We start from the raw sequence: 17,301 nt of genomic DNA on the forward strand, positions 1-17,301 counted from the left end.
ATGTATTATTGACTTTTTTTCTGTGGGTGTCTTTTCTCTCCTTAATTGTAACTTTTTGTTGAAATTAATAAGATTCTTGGAATGTTTGCACCCCCATCATTCATGTTTCTTTTAATTGGTTTAAGATGTACTTTTTTTGAGATATCACAATACACATCTTGGACTTGACCACTTCCATGCCCATAAAGTATCTCATCGCTCATAGATCATTAATTTCAAATTCAGTAGCAAGATCCTTCTTAATCTTCCCAATCTCCTTTCCCTAATCATCAGTTAGGACCATTTCATCTACATAGACAATGACTATAGTTTTTTTATCTCCCTGTGTATGCTTTATGAACAGTGTATGATCTGCTTGGCATTAGATGTACCCATTAGATTTCATAGCATCAAAATACTTGTCAAACAAAGCCTTTGGAGATTGTTTGAAGCCATCGAGTGAATTTATTGGTTTACAAACATGATGTTTATTTGAGTCATTTTTCAATCCTGGTTGGATCTCCAGATACACTTCTTCCTCAAAGTCTACATTCAAAAATACATTCTTGTATCAAGTTGATGCAATTCCCACTATTTGTTCACTGCAAAGAAAAGATGAACTCTTACAGTGTTTAACTTAGCCACTGCAGCAAAGGTCTCTTGATAGTCGATCCCATAAGACTGAGTGAAACCTTTGACTACCAACCTAGCCTTGAACATCTCAATGCTCCCATTTTCTTTGTACTTGGCATTAAACACCTACTTGCATCCAATGGGTCTTTTAGAGGAAACTTTGCAAGTGTGCATGTGTCATTTAGATTAAGTGCTTGGATCTCTCCTTCAAGTGTCTTGTTCTATTTTAGACCTTAAAGTGCTTCATGAATAGACTTGGGTATCTACATCAAGATTAGATACAAATATTTTATAAATTGATGATAACTTCACATAGACAACATAATCCTAACTAGGATAGTTTGTGCAAATATTCGTGTCTTCTCTACTGGATTCCATCTCCCTTGGAACCTCAGAGAAGTGAGAATTCCAATTTGGTTGTGAACAGTACTATGATTGCATATTGTCTTTATCCTGCTCAGTGGATTTCTTTCTCTTAGTATACACACAAAGCTCCTTATTGTCAATCTCAGGTTGAATGTTCTCAACAGATGAAACTTGGAAGACAGAATAGTTAGAGGGAAGGAGAATATGTCGTGATGACTCTAGATTAGTGTGAGTATCCATAGTAGTGTCCTAAGTCTAATATTCATCCAAACTCTCCCCGTGAATATCAAATTTGGATTAGTAGAGTTGGTTTTCAAAGAAAGTTATACCCATGGAGTTATAGTATTTTTTGTAATGAGAGAATAGTACTTGTACCCCTTTTTGTTAGAAGCATACTCAAGAAAAATACATTTGATGAATTTTGGATCAAACTTTGTATGGTTGGTTGGTGAATGTGAACAAAAGAGACATCCAAATATATTTAGATGAAGATTGGATGAGAACGCTCCGACATGAGGATATTTTTCCAACACAATATAGAAAGGGGCTTTCAATCTAAGGACATTGCTTGACATTCTATTAATTAGGTAGGTGGTTTTGAGCACGACATCTCTTCAGAAAATTTTTGGAACATTGTGAGAAAACATTATAGACCTAGCTATCTCGAGGAGATGTCTATTATTCCTTTCAACTATCTTATTTTGTTGTGGAGTTTCAACACAGAAACTCACATTGATGATATCGTTTTTTGTAAGGCATAGTCTAAGGATAGAGTTAAAGTATTTCTTCGCATTATTCGTTTTGAGAATATTAAATTTGCATTGGAGCTACATGAAAATCATGTTATGAAAAGATTAAAAGACTTGTGCAGTTTAAATTTTTCCTTCACGAGGAATATTCAACTAGTTGTAATGCAGTCATTAATAAAAGAGATAAACCATCTGACTTCATTGACGGTTTCAATTTTGATGGTCCCAAAATGTCACTATAAATGATAGAGAAAGGATTTCAGGATTTGTATAGAGAAAAATGATATGCATAATAAATATGTTTAGCCAATTGATAAGTTTCATACTATAAACTTTTAATTTTTTATTATTAAAGAGATGAGGGTATAACTTTGCAACATAATGAAAGTTGGGACGACCTAGACGACAATATCATAATAAAAAGTTGACTTTCAGCACACTCATACACAATAAACTAGGTAATATGAGAAGAGAATAATGGAGAAAACACTTGCGTGTTAAGAGAAAAGATTTTCTTAAGTAGGTATAGACATTGATGCAATTCAACATTATCAATTATCTTCCCCGAATCCACCACCTGAAATTCACAAGAATTCAAATGAAATTTAGTAACACAGTTTAAATCATCACTAAGCTTGCTAACTGAAAATAAGTTATAATCTAATTGGGAAACATATAGCACAGAAAAAAACTGAATATCTTTGAAGACTTTCAATTCTCCTTTCCCAACAATCCTGGCGTGAGATCCACTGACAAGTTTAACAAATTAGAAGTTTGTCAACTCTAGATAATTGATGAGAGCATGAATATCTTCAGTCATGTAATTAGAAACACCTGATATATTCTCCAAGGTAGAAATCTTCCATAGTTAGCAAGATAGGAGGACATGATACATTGGTGTATCATCAAGCTAGTAAGCCGCTTGGTTGTGCGCAAAAGAAGTTTCTTCATCACCGCTAGATGTTTCTTGGTGAACAAGCTAGGGTCGGTTGAACCTTCATACGAGGTAGCGGCATGGGTCTTATTGTATTAGTCTTTCCTCCATTGTGCAAGTTTCCAATCTATATAGGTTTTCATGTAGTTTTCGGTCATTGTTCTTAGAGTTACCAAGTTTCTTGTAATGTTCACATAAGGGACAATTCTTCTTTGACTTTGACTCATAAGAGAAGTTGCGTGTGTACAAGGCAAACCTTTCAGTGCTAAATGAATCCATACTTCCTGCCATCATAGGACTCCTCTGACTTTCTTCTCTTTTGACTTTAGTAAAAGCTTCCCTAGTAGTAGTAATAGGCTTCATCCCCTTGATTCTTCCTCTTACCTCATCTAAAATTTTATTTAGACCCAACAAGAACTTGATCATCTTTTTCTTCATTATTATTTTATACAACATAGCATTTTGAAAACACTTCCACACATCAGTAGCAAACATATCTAACCAGTACTTTGTGAGTTTGTTGAAGAATTTAGTCACATTTAACTCTTATTGTCGGAGCTCATATAATTTTGCCTCAATCTTAAATAATTATGCAGTGTTTTCGGTATTGGAATAAATCTCACGTGATGCTTCCCAAATCTCTTGTGATGTCTTATAAAGCAAAAAATTTTGTCTAATATTTGTGGTCATATAATTGATCAATCAATACATGATCATATGATCATGGATCTTCCATGAGTGATGGTTAGGATAAGTGAGCTCAGGAAGTGTGCTCTATCCAGTGAGATATTTCTCTTTTCCATCTTAAAAAATGTACATAAACACGAATTCAGAAAATTGAAAAAAATTATAGCCATTGAGTTTATGATTTGTGATAAAGTAAGAGAGTTTTGGGGATGTTTGGACATAATTTCCGGTCTATGATTTATAACTAACCTCCAGAGTAGAGCTAGATATTTTAATGTTATACTTTATCATAAGCCCTATGCATGCTGTGCAGTAGAAGAGAAGTAATGCTTGCTTGGGAAGGATTATTTGGGTTGACGATGGGAAGGCAGGAAGGCATGTCTGAAAGGCTGGTTGATATCTATGGATGAAGGAATGCACTGCTCTGGCCAAAGACAACAGAAGCCATTAAGGAAGCACGTCGGAATGTTTGCAGGGAACGCTCGGTAGAAGACAATGAAAACCTACAGGGGTGTCTGCAGGTACATCTACGAAGAACACTCGTAAGAAAGTCTACACGGAGAATTCTGATAATAAAACATCTGCAAGGGGTTGAAGGGAGAGATCCGACAAGGAAAGCGAGTAGTAGTCGAAGTCGGGGAAGGCCTACAAGTTGGCTGGCGGTTGTAGGGAGGATTCTGGATGTCGAAAAAGAGATCTAGGGTTTGTAACTTGGCTCTGATCAAATTACAGGTCTTCTCCTTATATAATAAGCATGGGGCAAACTTAATTCCTACCATTACAACTTACCAAAGACAACCAACAAAAGAAAAGAAATAAAACATAGTAAGAAAGAAATAAACGAGAATAAATCTAAAATAAGAAACTCTGAATTCTACACAAAATACTATGAATGTTAGAACGGGTTAACCAATCCTTAATCATTTTAATCTTATAAAGAAAAATAAATAACCCATCCTTAAATCATTTTAACCTTATCAATACCAATAAATAACCAATCTGCGGATATAGTAAACCCTAAAAATATAATGGATCCATTTATAGAACATCACTTATTCATATTTATATAAGGCTTTTCGTATTGGATTAAGACTTTCTTATGATAAACTCAATGCTCCTCTCTAGATTTATTGTAAATCAAAATGTCATCAAAGTATACATTAAAATTTTCCTATTAAATATTGAAGATATTGGTTCATGATTCTTATGAAAGTACTTGATGGATTAGTTGAACCAAAAAAGATCACTAATTATTCATAGAAATCCTCACTTTTCATAAAATCAATCTTCAATTCATCGACTTCATTCACTCTTACTTTTAATAGTAGACACTTCTAGATCAATCTTTGAAAAATAACAATTAGTCATCATGTCTAATTTATTATTTACTCTCAATATGAAATACTGATACTTTATAGTGATCTTAATGACTGCTTAATGATCCAGACACCTTCTAACTAACACTCTTTTAAACGCAAGTATTTGGTGATAGTTTGCACAGCACACCCACAATAAGGAGCAACAATTGTCCAATCATGAGTATTTTGTTATGAATTTTGGCAATACTACCATGTCAACCCCACAAAAAGGGTTAGTAAGAACTGTGTCAAAATTATCTTGTTAACACCAAGAAAGGTAAACGCACAAGGCAATTGAGGTTATTTATATTGTCTATCCAACACAAGATGAGAAAGGTGAGCATTCTTGGTGAATAGTAGCATGGTAAAAGCCAGGTTAACGCACCAAGAATGTGGCATTCGATGTCTCAAAATTCTCTTTGTAGTAGCAAAACGATAACACAAATAAGAAATAGGGCAATTTCCAAAGTATGACACAAAATTGGTTTTCAACCCGCCCATACTAAGAAAAGAGGCTACCGTTCTTGACCATGCCATCAATGTTATATACAGTCTTCACAAATTACTTGAACAGAAACAACATAATAGCAGTAAATATTGGTAAGGGACTCCTCAACATGCTTAAACAGGCGTCCAAAATTGATACAAATTGGCCTTGGCATTGTAGGGGAGTAAAGTGCAGCTCCCTGAGTCTACAAGTGGATTTCCTATGGAGCCATACACCATACTTTTTTAGCTTATCTCCATTGTATTCTATATGAATGATATCAACTTAGTATCATTTATAGCATGAAGGCACTTTAGAAGTTAAAAAAGTTGTTCGTGGATATAAAAATCCATTGTTTATGCCATGATCGTTAGAAATTGTATTGGGATCAAATTTTACCTACTCAATAATCTTGTTCGTGATTCTCAAAAGAGAAAATATTTTATTGAAAATAGGTGTGCATGGTTCCCTAGATGATCATATTGAGTGGCTCGGTCCATAATTGATATGGCAAAATAAATAAGGAGTTACGAATGTAACACTACATCAACCTTATCATGTCTTAAATAATTAAACTAATAATCAGTAAAAATTCAAATCAAGTACTGCAGAAACAAATAAACTTGGACATAACACAAACTAACATTCTGGACGAAATTGAATCAAATCTAGCATGTCAGCTCTTGATAAATTAACTTGTAAATGAAGAGAAATAATGAAATGACAAAACCCCCTGGCATAACAATTGAAACGTGGAAAAAATGAGTTGAAGATAATCCTAATACAATTGAAATGACAAAACCGCCCGGCATAATAATGAAGAGCAATAATGATAGTCCTAAGATGCTCTAATCGATGTTGGATGAACATCATGTAAAACTGTCATTTTAGGCCAAATGAGGCTTAAAATCATCATTATCACACTATTATTCTACAATTGAACGTGGAAAAAATGAGTGTGTGAATAGCACATCCATCGCAACCAACTAGATGGCTATGCAAATGATGTTCAGCTCACTTGATGTCATGGATTGAAGATAATAAAATATGTTGAATGTTAATGTAGATACAAATGCATAGCTCCATGTAAATTACGATAGAACGTGATATTGAAGCATAGTACCTTAACTGCAAAAAACAATATTGAGATTAAAGCCTTGTGGTACTTATATGTATGTGAATAAAGCCTTGTGGTACTTTTACATACATACCACCCAAAACCTCAAATATAGCAGCCTCACTACCCAAACTTCAAAATTTACAATTCAGCCACTCAAAACCTTTGTTCTTTGGAAACAGCCACCCTGTGGCAGAATGGCGGCCTCCATTGATCACCCATGACTGTCATACGTTGTCCTCCCACAAACTTCAACATTTTCAAGATCAAAGAAGTTATGATGGAAAGATGAGAGAAGGGACACGAGAAAAGAAAGTGGAAGAACCTGAAGAATAGAAAATTAAAAATTTATAGAGAAGAAAAAAAATCCCCTGAGAATGGGAGTGCCGACAGTGAGTTAAGGTACAGGAGTGACAATGATTTCATGTTCCCCTCTCCAATGTCAGACATGCCACTTTTCACCATTGGCTTTGGACATCCCACTGCCTCTCGCTTTTGGGGCTGAGCCGCTTGTTTTTTTTTCTTCTTCCAACAAATGCTCCCGTATCATCCATAATTCGGTGCCGACAAGGGAAAACAACGCCTGAGAGCCTTGCTAGTTCTTGCTTGCTGACGCTGACAGGTTCACTTGTAGAGAAATTTTTTGGTGAGTGCACGGAAGATGGACTGCGTATGATAGTCACAGAATAGCGAGCGGCAAAGTGGGAAACGACGAGCAACGGGCAAGCGACGAAGGCAAGTGCAGGTGGTTGTTTTGAAACTTCTCTCATCTTTCCATCAGAACTTCTTCAATCATGAAAATTTTGAAGTTTGCAGGAGGACAATGTATAACAGTCATGGGAGATCAATGGAGGCCACCGATCCGTCACTGGGTGGCTGTTCCGAAAAGGACGAAGGTTTTGGGTGGTTGAATTGTAAATTTTAAATTTTGGGTGAGGAGGCTGTTATACTTGAAATTTTGGGTAGATGTCTTATTTATATTGTGATTAAATTTGATACTACATATATTTTTATTTCATAGACTAAATTAAATTAAGAAAAATATAGGCAAGTACTTAGCATTATGTACCCTACTTATTAAAGTATCTTTCATTTTGACTATTAAACATAACACTGCTCAGTGATCCTAATACATTATAAACAGACTTGCAGGCACATTCTAAAATTTCTAATATTATTCATTAACTTTTCCATCAATGGCATGAAGATTTCCCCCCACATAGGACTACAAAAGGATTTATGAAAGCTTGTCCTTACATTGCAAGGTGTAAATATTTCTTAATGCACACTTGTGGCACCAAGATCATAATGAAAGCAGCCTAGCAAAAAAACTTTATGAATCCACACAATAAAATTCAAGTTATATTAGAATTCAAGAAGAAATGTGCTTTTTAATCAAGTAAAGATAGATTATGTCTAATGGTAATAATGAACAAGCACAGTACAAATTCATTATATCCAAAACCCCAAGGCTTAACATTGTGTCTAATATAACTAAAAATGTAAAAATGGTGTATTTGAAAAATGACAAAAAATTTTCTATACAGAATAAATACCAAAATACAGTTGGGAATAGAGCAATACCTCCTCTGATGTGATGTTTTGTTGTGGTTTAAAATTGTACCTATTTTCCAAGAAAAATGCCTATAATTTTTTTAGTTTAGTAGAACTTTTTTTTTAAAAGATCATAGTTGCACATTTTGTTTCAAAGAATCCTATGAAGCATCATTGGCTAACAAAATTGACATATTTCGCAGAGGGACAGGTGAACAAAATATGTCCAAATAGTGTACTGGTAGGAATACATTCTTCCAGACGAGCAAGAAGCAAATCAAGAGCTTTACATGAATCCGGGATCCTCAATGGAAACAAGATGAAAAGAAACAGATCCGACTAAGCACATACAGCAATACATTCTTCCATATTTAAGAACAGTTACAGATCCCCAATTCCCAACAGTTTAAACAAAAAACAAAAGAGTAACTTATTGAATTCGATTCAACTCAAAATCAAGAACGTGAAACAAAGGAAGAGCATTTACCTAAGCACCGCATCCTCGACGGACGAAAATGGGCGCTTGAAGTCGGGATTGCAGACATTCATGACATCCTGGTGCACCATCTCCGCCTCGATCGAGTTTCCAGGCCGCAACCTTCCAGGCAACGCTGATGCCGTCGCCGTCGGAGGGACCGTTGCAGTCACCGGTGGCGGAGGTTGTTGCTGCTGCTGCTGCTGTTGCTGATGGAGTAGCGGCTGATGCTGCGGCTGAAGGAGGTGCGGCCGCATCCCAGGCGCGCGCAGATGGGCATCGATGTTGGAAGGGAATCTCGCCATGGCTTGCTGTTGCTGCTGCTGCTGCTGCTGCCGTTGTAATAGTTGGATCTGTTGCTGTCTCTGCTGCATCAGGAGTTGCCGTTGTTGCAAGGCTAACGCTTTCTTCCCTTCTTCTTCCATTACTCGCTTTCCCGCTCTGGTCTGCTCGCGCTAGCATCACATCATGTAGATCCTAAAAATAAGGTACCGATCATAGGTTTTTTTTTTTTTTTTTTTTTTTTTCATAAGTCGATTAAAAATAATCTGCACATAAATTATGTGCGATGACTACTATAAAATTTTATTTTTTATTAGGTTTTTTTTTTTTTTTTTTTTTTTCACAAGTCGATTAAAAATAATCTGCACACAAATTAGGTGCGATGACTACTATAAAATTTTATTTTTTAAAAAAAATCAGATACCACCGTACCAAGATAAATGTAGTGTGAAAATGCAACGCATAGCATCAAACAAAATGCCCTGAACGGACCCATAATCTTTTAATATATTTTTTAATTAAATATTTAAGAAAATTTAATCAAATAATTATTCTTGCTTTTACATGCAAGAATAACATTTTTGAATGATATTGTATCATATAATTCAGACAATTGTGTAATATTTGAATCATTAATCCTCTTTACATTGAATTGAGGTGAGTTGATGGCAGCCTAAAATTTGTTCAAATCTTATTTGAACCAAATGATATTTGATTTATTTTGTATTTTATAATTACTAAAATATTATTTAAAACTTTCTTGAATCATGCTTGAAAATGCGAGAGCGAGTCATGAGAGAAAGAGGGAGCCGTGAGAACTAGATGAAGAAGAGGAAAGAAGAAATCGAGGAAAAGGAAGAACGAGATGCAGTACAGGAAGAAGAGACTTGTGCCTTACCTGCGGTCAATTCCTCCCATTCTCTCTCGAGTGTAGGAGTGTGACGAGAGTTCTAGCGGGTCTGTCGAGTGCCGCGAGCATCAAAGGAAAAGAGGAAGAAGAAAAGGAACTTCGATTGACTACCTGGAGAGCTCGAGCAGCTCGTGAGACACTCGACACAGCTCCTGTTACCTACCCGAGTGAAAGGAAGATGAAGGAGAGCTCGCGCGGCTTGTAGAAATCTAGGCCGAGAGCTGGGAGTGGGAGGAAGGGTCGGCGGGAGCCAAATCGTGCGGCTCGGAGAGGAGGAAGGAGAAGGCAGGCTCGCGGGGGAGGGAATTTTCTGTCTACACTCCGCTCTACTAGCCGACTCCCAGTAATAAACCCCCATGCGTGATATATCGGGCATATATAAAAAAAAATTAAAGCGTAACCGCTAAGAGTAATTGAAATGGAATTGCCGATGCTATTTAAAGGGTTATTGGAAAATTATTGGGGGGTTATTGGGGGTATTAACTCCAATAACGTCGCAATAACTCCTAAATAACTCCAATAAACTACATAGTTCCACTCTAATAAACTCCTGCAATAATCTCCAATAACTCCCAAAAAAAATCCCAAATAACCTTCTAATAATCTTCACGGTTCCACTCTAATAAACCATTGCAATAACCTCCAATAACCCTCAAATAACCCCCCAATAGCCTCTCAATAAACTCCACAGTTCCACTCTAATAAACCTCTGCAATAACCTCTAACAACCCCCAAATAACCCCCGAATAACCTCTCAATAACTTTCCCGGTTCCACTCCAATAACCCTTTGCAATAACCCCCTAATAACCTCTGTGGTTCCACTTCAATAAACCCTCACATTAACCCCTGCAATAACCCCCCTAATAATCTCTGCAGTTTCACTTCAATAACCTCCGTGATATTGCACACGTGACAACATATTACTGGAATCCGCACGTAGAGCTACCTCCGGACTGAAAATTTTTCTGTGGGGGAGAGATGGTCCAAACCCTTGCTTTTTTTGAATGGCTTATAGCAAACAAACGGAATGTACAACAATGGTTTAATTATTTTTTTTTAGTTTTTTTAAATATGATAATTGAAATTTATATTAGATAATCAAAAGTGTAATTAAATTGGGTTTAAAATGTTAAAAAAAATCATCAGAGAGGCTAAAACAAGATAAAATCTTGTTGAGGTAGGAAATTTAGGAATAAGAACTAATTTTAATAATTAAATGTTATTTTTTTAATCAATTAGTGTTAAATTAAATTAAAATTTTAAGAACTTTAAAACCTAAGTTTAAGGCCTAATAAAGTTGCTCTTAAATGAAACATACCAAAAGAAAATTTAGAATGCCATCTAAAATAGAATTATGATAGTTAATTTATGAAATGTTAATATCTTAATGGAGGATATAAGTAGTATAATTTAAATTGTTCCTATATGCACACCCAAAAGTTTAGACTAATTGAGCGCATGACAATTTGACTACATGGCTGAAATGGGTAAGATGCATTTATTTTACAATAGTTCTATTGATTTACTCATGTTTTTATTGTTTCATTAATTTTATTTTTAAAATGCAAAAGTTCATGTTTCCTTTTAAATGTTAAATACAAGTTTTTTTAAAATGAGAGTCACCCTTGGATCGTACTGGCAGTGGAATGCAATATACCCTGCATAAAATGAAAATAAAAATAGAAATGAAAATAAAAAATAATTGTTTGCTTTTATGGTAGTTGAAAATGGTTAAACATATATTTTTTTTAAAAATAAGTTTTGACGGTGACTTCCAATTATGAAAAGTGCAACATAAATAAATGAAAGGAAATGAAACTATTCTCCTTACTGTTCTCTATTATTGCATAATCTTTTAGAGTAATTGTTCTTCTACAAAATATTTTAAAATGAGAATTATTATAATTTAGAAATATTTGCTCACCGGGTAGTTTTAACTCATTACATTGTTGTGATCTTTTTACAAGAAAATAGTTGTAGACTAGATGAATCCAGGAAGTACGTGTACATGCATTGTGGAGCGCAAGCTGACAGGTATTATAGTTTAGTTTATTTTCTATATAGATGTAAATATTTAAATATGAAAAATCTATTATAAATTTAAGTTTTTAAATAGAATGATCTTTTATGTGTTGGATTTTATTTATGTTGAGAAATGAAACTGCTAGATAGGTTTCCTCCGTCTGACAGTTCTCGTCTTGGTAATTCCAAGCTCTTAGGTCGGATCAAGACAAGAGAGGTATCCGAGCCCAATTAAAGGCAGTAAGAAAGTGATCATAAAAGAGCCATTATAAAAATCATTAATAATTATTAAGATAATTAAAAGGTAATTAAATTTTTATGTTACTAATAAAAAAAATTGTGCTATTTTAAGACATTGATTTTAATCCAGAGGGTACATATGGAAATGATAAAGAGTTAAGAGGTGCTAATCATTAGGATCGAGTGCCTTCAATACATACGATCCTCCATCCAATGGTGTTAGGGTCCTCATGGAGGCCCTTACTCAAATGATGGTCGCAGTTACACGACTTATTCAGGGTTTTCAGACCCAATGCAGTGGTAGTGGAACAACTCAAATGGATAACTATCTGACATGTAGCAACCATTATTTTTAGGAGCAGGAGGGCCAGTTGAGGTAGAGAACTTGTTGAGAGTTAAGAAAATTATTGATTGTTTGTGATGTATTCACGAGAGGAGAGTCACATTAGCTGCTTTTGCTTCCGAATGTGAAGCAGAGAGGTGGTGTCAGCTCCAGGAGAAGTTTGGAGGTCGGCCAAGTAATCAGATACAAATGAAAGACTTCGTGAGGACTTTTCGTGACTGGTTCATTTCTCTACTGACTGGAAGACAGATGCAGGACCTGTTTATCAAACTCGTGCAAGTTGATCGTTCCATTATGCAGTATGAGGCCAAGTTCATAATGTTGTTTAAGTATGCACTCAGTTAATCCTAACACCAAGAGAAAGGGCCACCGATTTCTCTCTAGATTGAAGGGTGTCATCTGATAACCTTTAATCCCTCTAGACATTGAGAATTATTTAGTAGGGGGAGATATAGATTGATTTATTGACAATGCAGAGGCGTGGAGATTTCCAGAAGACGAGACGTGATGATAGGTCAAGATCGGGACATGTCACCCAGTTTGTCTTGTTTGTGCAGTCTAGTAAGAAGAAGCATCAACCCAACAGTAATGGTACTAGTAGTGCGACTGCCACCAGCAATAATAGTAGTATGACCACTTATGCCAAGTTTGGAAGGGCACATAAAGAGAATGCTTGTCAGACACCAACACTTGTTTTTGGTGCCATCACCACGAACACATGGCGAAGTTGTGTCTTCCCTTAGGAAAGAGACCTTAGGTTGATGCCAGAGTTAGGGCTCTACCTAATCAGAGGACTTTCGGTAGAGGGCAGCTGAGTCATCAGGATCTGCTCCAACTCCAAGTTAAACCCGTCAGGTGCAGCCCGAGTATATGCATTGACTCAGCAAGAAACAAAGGATTCACCTGACGTCATTACAGGAATTTATTTATTTTAGCAGATCTGTCAATCATTATTTATATTGTGAGTCTATCTTTATATTTATTATAAGTTTTATGCCTATCCAAAATAAATTGGTCCGAACTTTATTTGCTATCGGAGCATCTCATTCATTTCTCTGAGGAGTTTTTGAACTCTAAAAGATTGGAAGCATTCAGGATGCTTGATGCCTTATCAGCTTTTCTACTGAATAAGTCTCACATGATGGCTGATAGAAGCTGTTGTGTGAATCTGATCATCTGTGATAGAAGTTTTAAGGCAAATTTGGTAGTACTGCCACTCAACGAGTTTGAAGTGATCCTAGAGATAAATTGGCTATCCAATCATTTCACAACTATTGATTGATCAAAACATATAATTAAATTCAGTATCCATGGAGAAGAAGAATTCAAGTTCTTGGGAGATAGACAAGTCTTATTTATGATGATATCTAGTTTGAAGGCATCCAAATTGTTAGCAAAATGGTATCAAGGACTCTTAGCTCAAGTCATTAATATTGCAGAAGAACAAAAAAAGTTAGAAGATATACTGGTAGTGAATGAGTACCTAGATGTGTTCTTAAATGATTTGTTAGGTTTGCCTCCAAGAAGAGATAAATTTTCTTATCGATTTAATACTAGGTACATAACCAATGGTGAAAGTGCCTTATAGAATGACAATCAAGGAGTTGCAAGAATTGAAGAGCCAGCTGCATGAATTATTGGAGAAGGGATTCATCAAACCAAGCACTTCCCCTTAGAGAGCTCCAATGCTTTTTATTAGGAAGAAAGATGGGTGTTTAAGACTATGCATTGATTACCGAAAACTAAACAAACTCACAATCAAGGACAAGGAGAAGCTCGGTGTTTTTCAAGATTGATTAGCACTCAGAATATTACCATTTGAGAATTAAAGAGGATGATATCGCTAGGGCGTCTTTCAGCACCAGATATGGGCATTATGAGTTTGTGCCTGCAATCTTTATGGACCCGATGAACATAATCTTTAAACCATTTCTGGATGGATTTGCGATAGTCTTCATTGAAGACATTCTAATTTATTCTAGTAATGAGATTCATCACACAGATCATCTTCGAACTGTTCTGCAGACACTAAAGGAGAACCATTTGTTTGCTAAGTTGTTAAATTGTGAAATTTGGTTGAGTAGCATATCATTTTGGGCCATATCATTAACAGTGAAGGTATCACAATGGATCAAAATAAAGTTAAAAGCGATAGTTGATTGACACAAACCAACCAATGTTGTAGAAGTTCAGAGTTTCTTGGGCCTGACAGATTATTACAAGAAATTTGTTGAGGGGTTCTCTAAAATTGCAGTGCCTTTGTCCAGATTAAATTAAAAGGCAATGAAATTTGAATGGACAAATCGTTGTGAGGAAGCTCTCCAAAAGTTAAAGTTGTGTTTGATGGCAACCTCGACATTGACTATCCCCTTAGGTACAGAAGAAGTGATGCATATTTAAGAGGACTTGAGTGTGTCCTTATGAACATGGAAAAGTATTTGCTTATGCATCTAAGCAATTGAAGAATCATGAAAAGAATTATCCGACACATTATTTGCAGTTTGTAGCAGTTGTATTTGCTTTGAAGATATGAAGACATTATTTATATGATATCAGGTGTGAAGTATTCACTGATCATCAAAATTTGAAGTATACACCCATAAGGAGTTGGATTTGAGGCAAATGAGCTGGCTTGAGTTTATTAAAGATTATGGCTTGGATATCCAATATCACATGGGTAAAGCAAATGTTGTGGCAAACTTGCCAAGCAGAAAGGCAAGTGACAGTGTTAATTGGGTAATTTCACAACAAGAAGAGCAAATTAAAGATACAAAGCATTTGTAGTTATCAGTAGTGACACCAAATGATGAAAATTTTGTTCTTTTGAATCAGGTATTCATTCAACCAATTTTGAAGGACAAAATATGAGATGCATTGCCACATGATGCAGAGTTTCGAAAAATATTCAACCAGGCAATGAAGGACAATTGGAGAAATATAAGATCAATGAAGAAAATCTGTTGACGTACAAGGGTAGAAATTGTATTCCTAATGTGAATGATTTATGCAAAGAAATCCTACATGAGACACATTATTCAAGAAATATTGTATATCGAGGAAGTAACAAGAGGTATTAGAAGCTTAAGGGTTTATTCTGGTGGACATATTTGAAGCGCAGTGTAGCAGAGTTTGTAGTAAAGTGTCCTACTTGTCAGATGGTTAAGGCTAAGTATCATAATCATAGTGGGTTGTTGCAACTATTGACTATATCAAAGTAGAAATGAGATGACATTGTTATGAACTTTGTGACGAGGCTATTGAAATCAAAGCGAGGTCGTGATGCAATATGGTTGATTATTGATCATCTGACCAAGTCTGCACCTTTATTGTCTATCAGACATATATATTCTATGGACAAGTTGTCTAGAATTTATGTTGATGAAATTGTGAAATCGCATGAAGTCCTAAAGTTTATTATTTCAGATCAAGATGGTAGAATCATATCCAGACAGTGGAGGAAAGTCCAAAAGGCTTTGGGTGCTCAATTGACATTCAGTACAACTTTTCATCCCCAAACAGATGGTCATTCAGAAAGAATGATCCAAGCATTGGAAGACTTGCTTTGACTTCGTGTTCTTGATTTTGGTGGAACCTGGGAAATGCAAATACCTCTGATAGAGTTTTCTTATAATAACAGTTTTTCAGACTATTATTGGTATGACTCGTTATGAAGCTTTGTATGAAAGAAAATATAGGACACCTCTTTGTTGGACAGAAATGGTGAAAGAAAATTAATTGGTGCTAATTTTGTTGAAGAAACAACTAAGAAAAACTTGCTGGTTCGTGCAGACTGAGAGCAGTCTAGGATAGACAAGACAGAGAGTGTATTATGATGCTAAGCATCGATCGGTAGAGTTTGAAGTGGGGGAATTTGTTTATCTGAAGATCAATCCAATGAAGGGTGTTAAGTAATTTGGAAAGTTTGGGAAGTTGTGTCCACAATATGTTGGTCCCTATGAAATATTGTAGAAGATTGGAAAAGTGTCATATAAGCTTGCATTACCAATCCATACGTACAGGGAACATACGTGCTTCATATCTCCTTACTGCAGAAGCATATTGCTGATGAGGCTAGTAAGCTGGTCATAAAACTCATCGATATTTAACCTGGCCTGACTTTTGTGGATGGGCCATAAAGAATCATAGATTATGACGTGAAGCAACTCAAGAATAGAGAGATTACTTTTATTCTGTGTATTATGAAAGTAGGAGATTGAAAAAGAAGCTACATGCGAGAAGGAATCAAAAAAGAGATATAGAGAGATACCACACTTTTTAAGTTAAGATACAAAATATATTTTATACATTAAATTTTGATGAAGAGGGAATATTATAATAATAAATAAATTCAAAAAAAAATAAATTAAATTAACAAACATAATATAAAACAAATCTTCGTTGGTAATTCGAGCGAGACCCGCACCACCCATGAGAGCACTAGGACAAGGATTTTTCCTCATTACCTCTCATTCGAACCCAGCGAGAAAGGCAGAGGATGCGAGAGCGAGGGGGCGTGAGAGAAAGAGGGAGCCGTGAGAAACAGAGGAAGAAGAAGAAAGAAATCGTGGAAGAGGAAGAAGAGGAAGGAGGAAGAGGAGATGTGCGGCTTACTTGCGGTCAATTCCTCCCATTCTCTCGAGTGTAGGAGTGTGAAGAGAGCTCGAGCGGTTCTGTCGAGAGCTGCGATCATCAAAGGATAGGAGGAAGAAGAAGAGGAAGTTCGATTGACTACCTGGAATGCTCGAGCGACTCGTGAGGCACTCAGCGCAGCTTCTGTGAACTACCGGAGTGAAAGGAAGAGGAAGGAGAGCTCGCTCGGCTTGTAGGAATCTCGGTCGAGAGTTGGAAGATGGAAGAAGGGCCGGCGAGAAGCCTATCGTGCGGCTCGCGGGACCCTTCTGCGTGCGGGGGAGAGCTCGACGGAACCCTAACTGCTCGGTTCAAATGGCTTAGGGCAGAGAGAGGAAAAGTAAAATAATGATTTAATTGTTTTTTTTAATTATTAAATCTGATAATTGAAACTTAATTTAGATAATCAAAAGTATAATTAAATTGGGTTTAAGTTGTTTAAAGGCAATCATTGAGAAGGCTAAAGCTGGACAAAACCTTGTAGAGATTAGTAAATTCAGGTATCATGACTAATTTCAATAATTAAATGTTATTT

General features: G+C 35.9%; 1 protein-coding gene across 6 annotated transcripts in view; it reads right to left on the reverse strand.

Moving 5' to 3' along the window:
- Positions 1-17,093, reverse strand: part of LOC110032363 (mediator of RNA polymerase II transcription subunit 15) — a 25,705-nt gene extending 8,612 nt beyond the window's left edge. Inside the window, exons 1-3 of one of the 6 annotated variants that reach the window (XM_020735991.1) lie at positions 16,870-17,093; positions 11,156-11,190; positions 8,352-8,816 (exon numbers count right to left, since the gene is read on the reverse strand). In XM_020735991.1, coding sequence (XP_020591650.1) covers positions 8,352-8,764 — 413 coding nt within the window. In that variant the 5' untranslated portion in view covers positions 8,765-8,816; positions 11,156-11,190; positions 16,870-17,093. Of the gene's footprint in view, positions 1-8,351; positions 8,817-9,519; positions 9,967-11,155; positions 11,191-16,748; positions 16,808-16,869 lie in introns of those variants that run through there. The other 5 variants (XM_020735983.1, XM_020736014.1, XM_020735999.1 and 2 more) reach the window with 5 other exon arrangements.
- Between the last annotated feature and the right edge of the window lie 208 nt (positions 17,094-17,301).

This window comes from Phalaenopsis equestris, unplaced genomic scaffold, assembly GCF_001263595.1.
Source record: "Phalaenopsis equestris unplaced genomic scaffold, ASM126359v1 Scaffold000002, whole genome shotgun sequence".
In the NCBI taxonomy this organism is placed as follows: domain Eukaryota; kingdom Viridiplantae; phylum Streptophyta; class Magnoliopsida; order Asparagales; family Orchidaceae; genus Phalaenopsis; species Phalaenopsis equestris.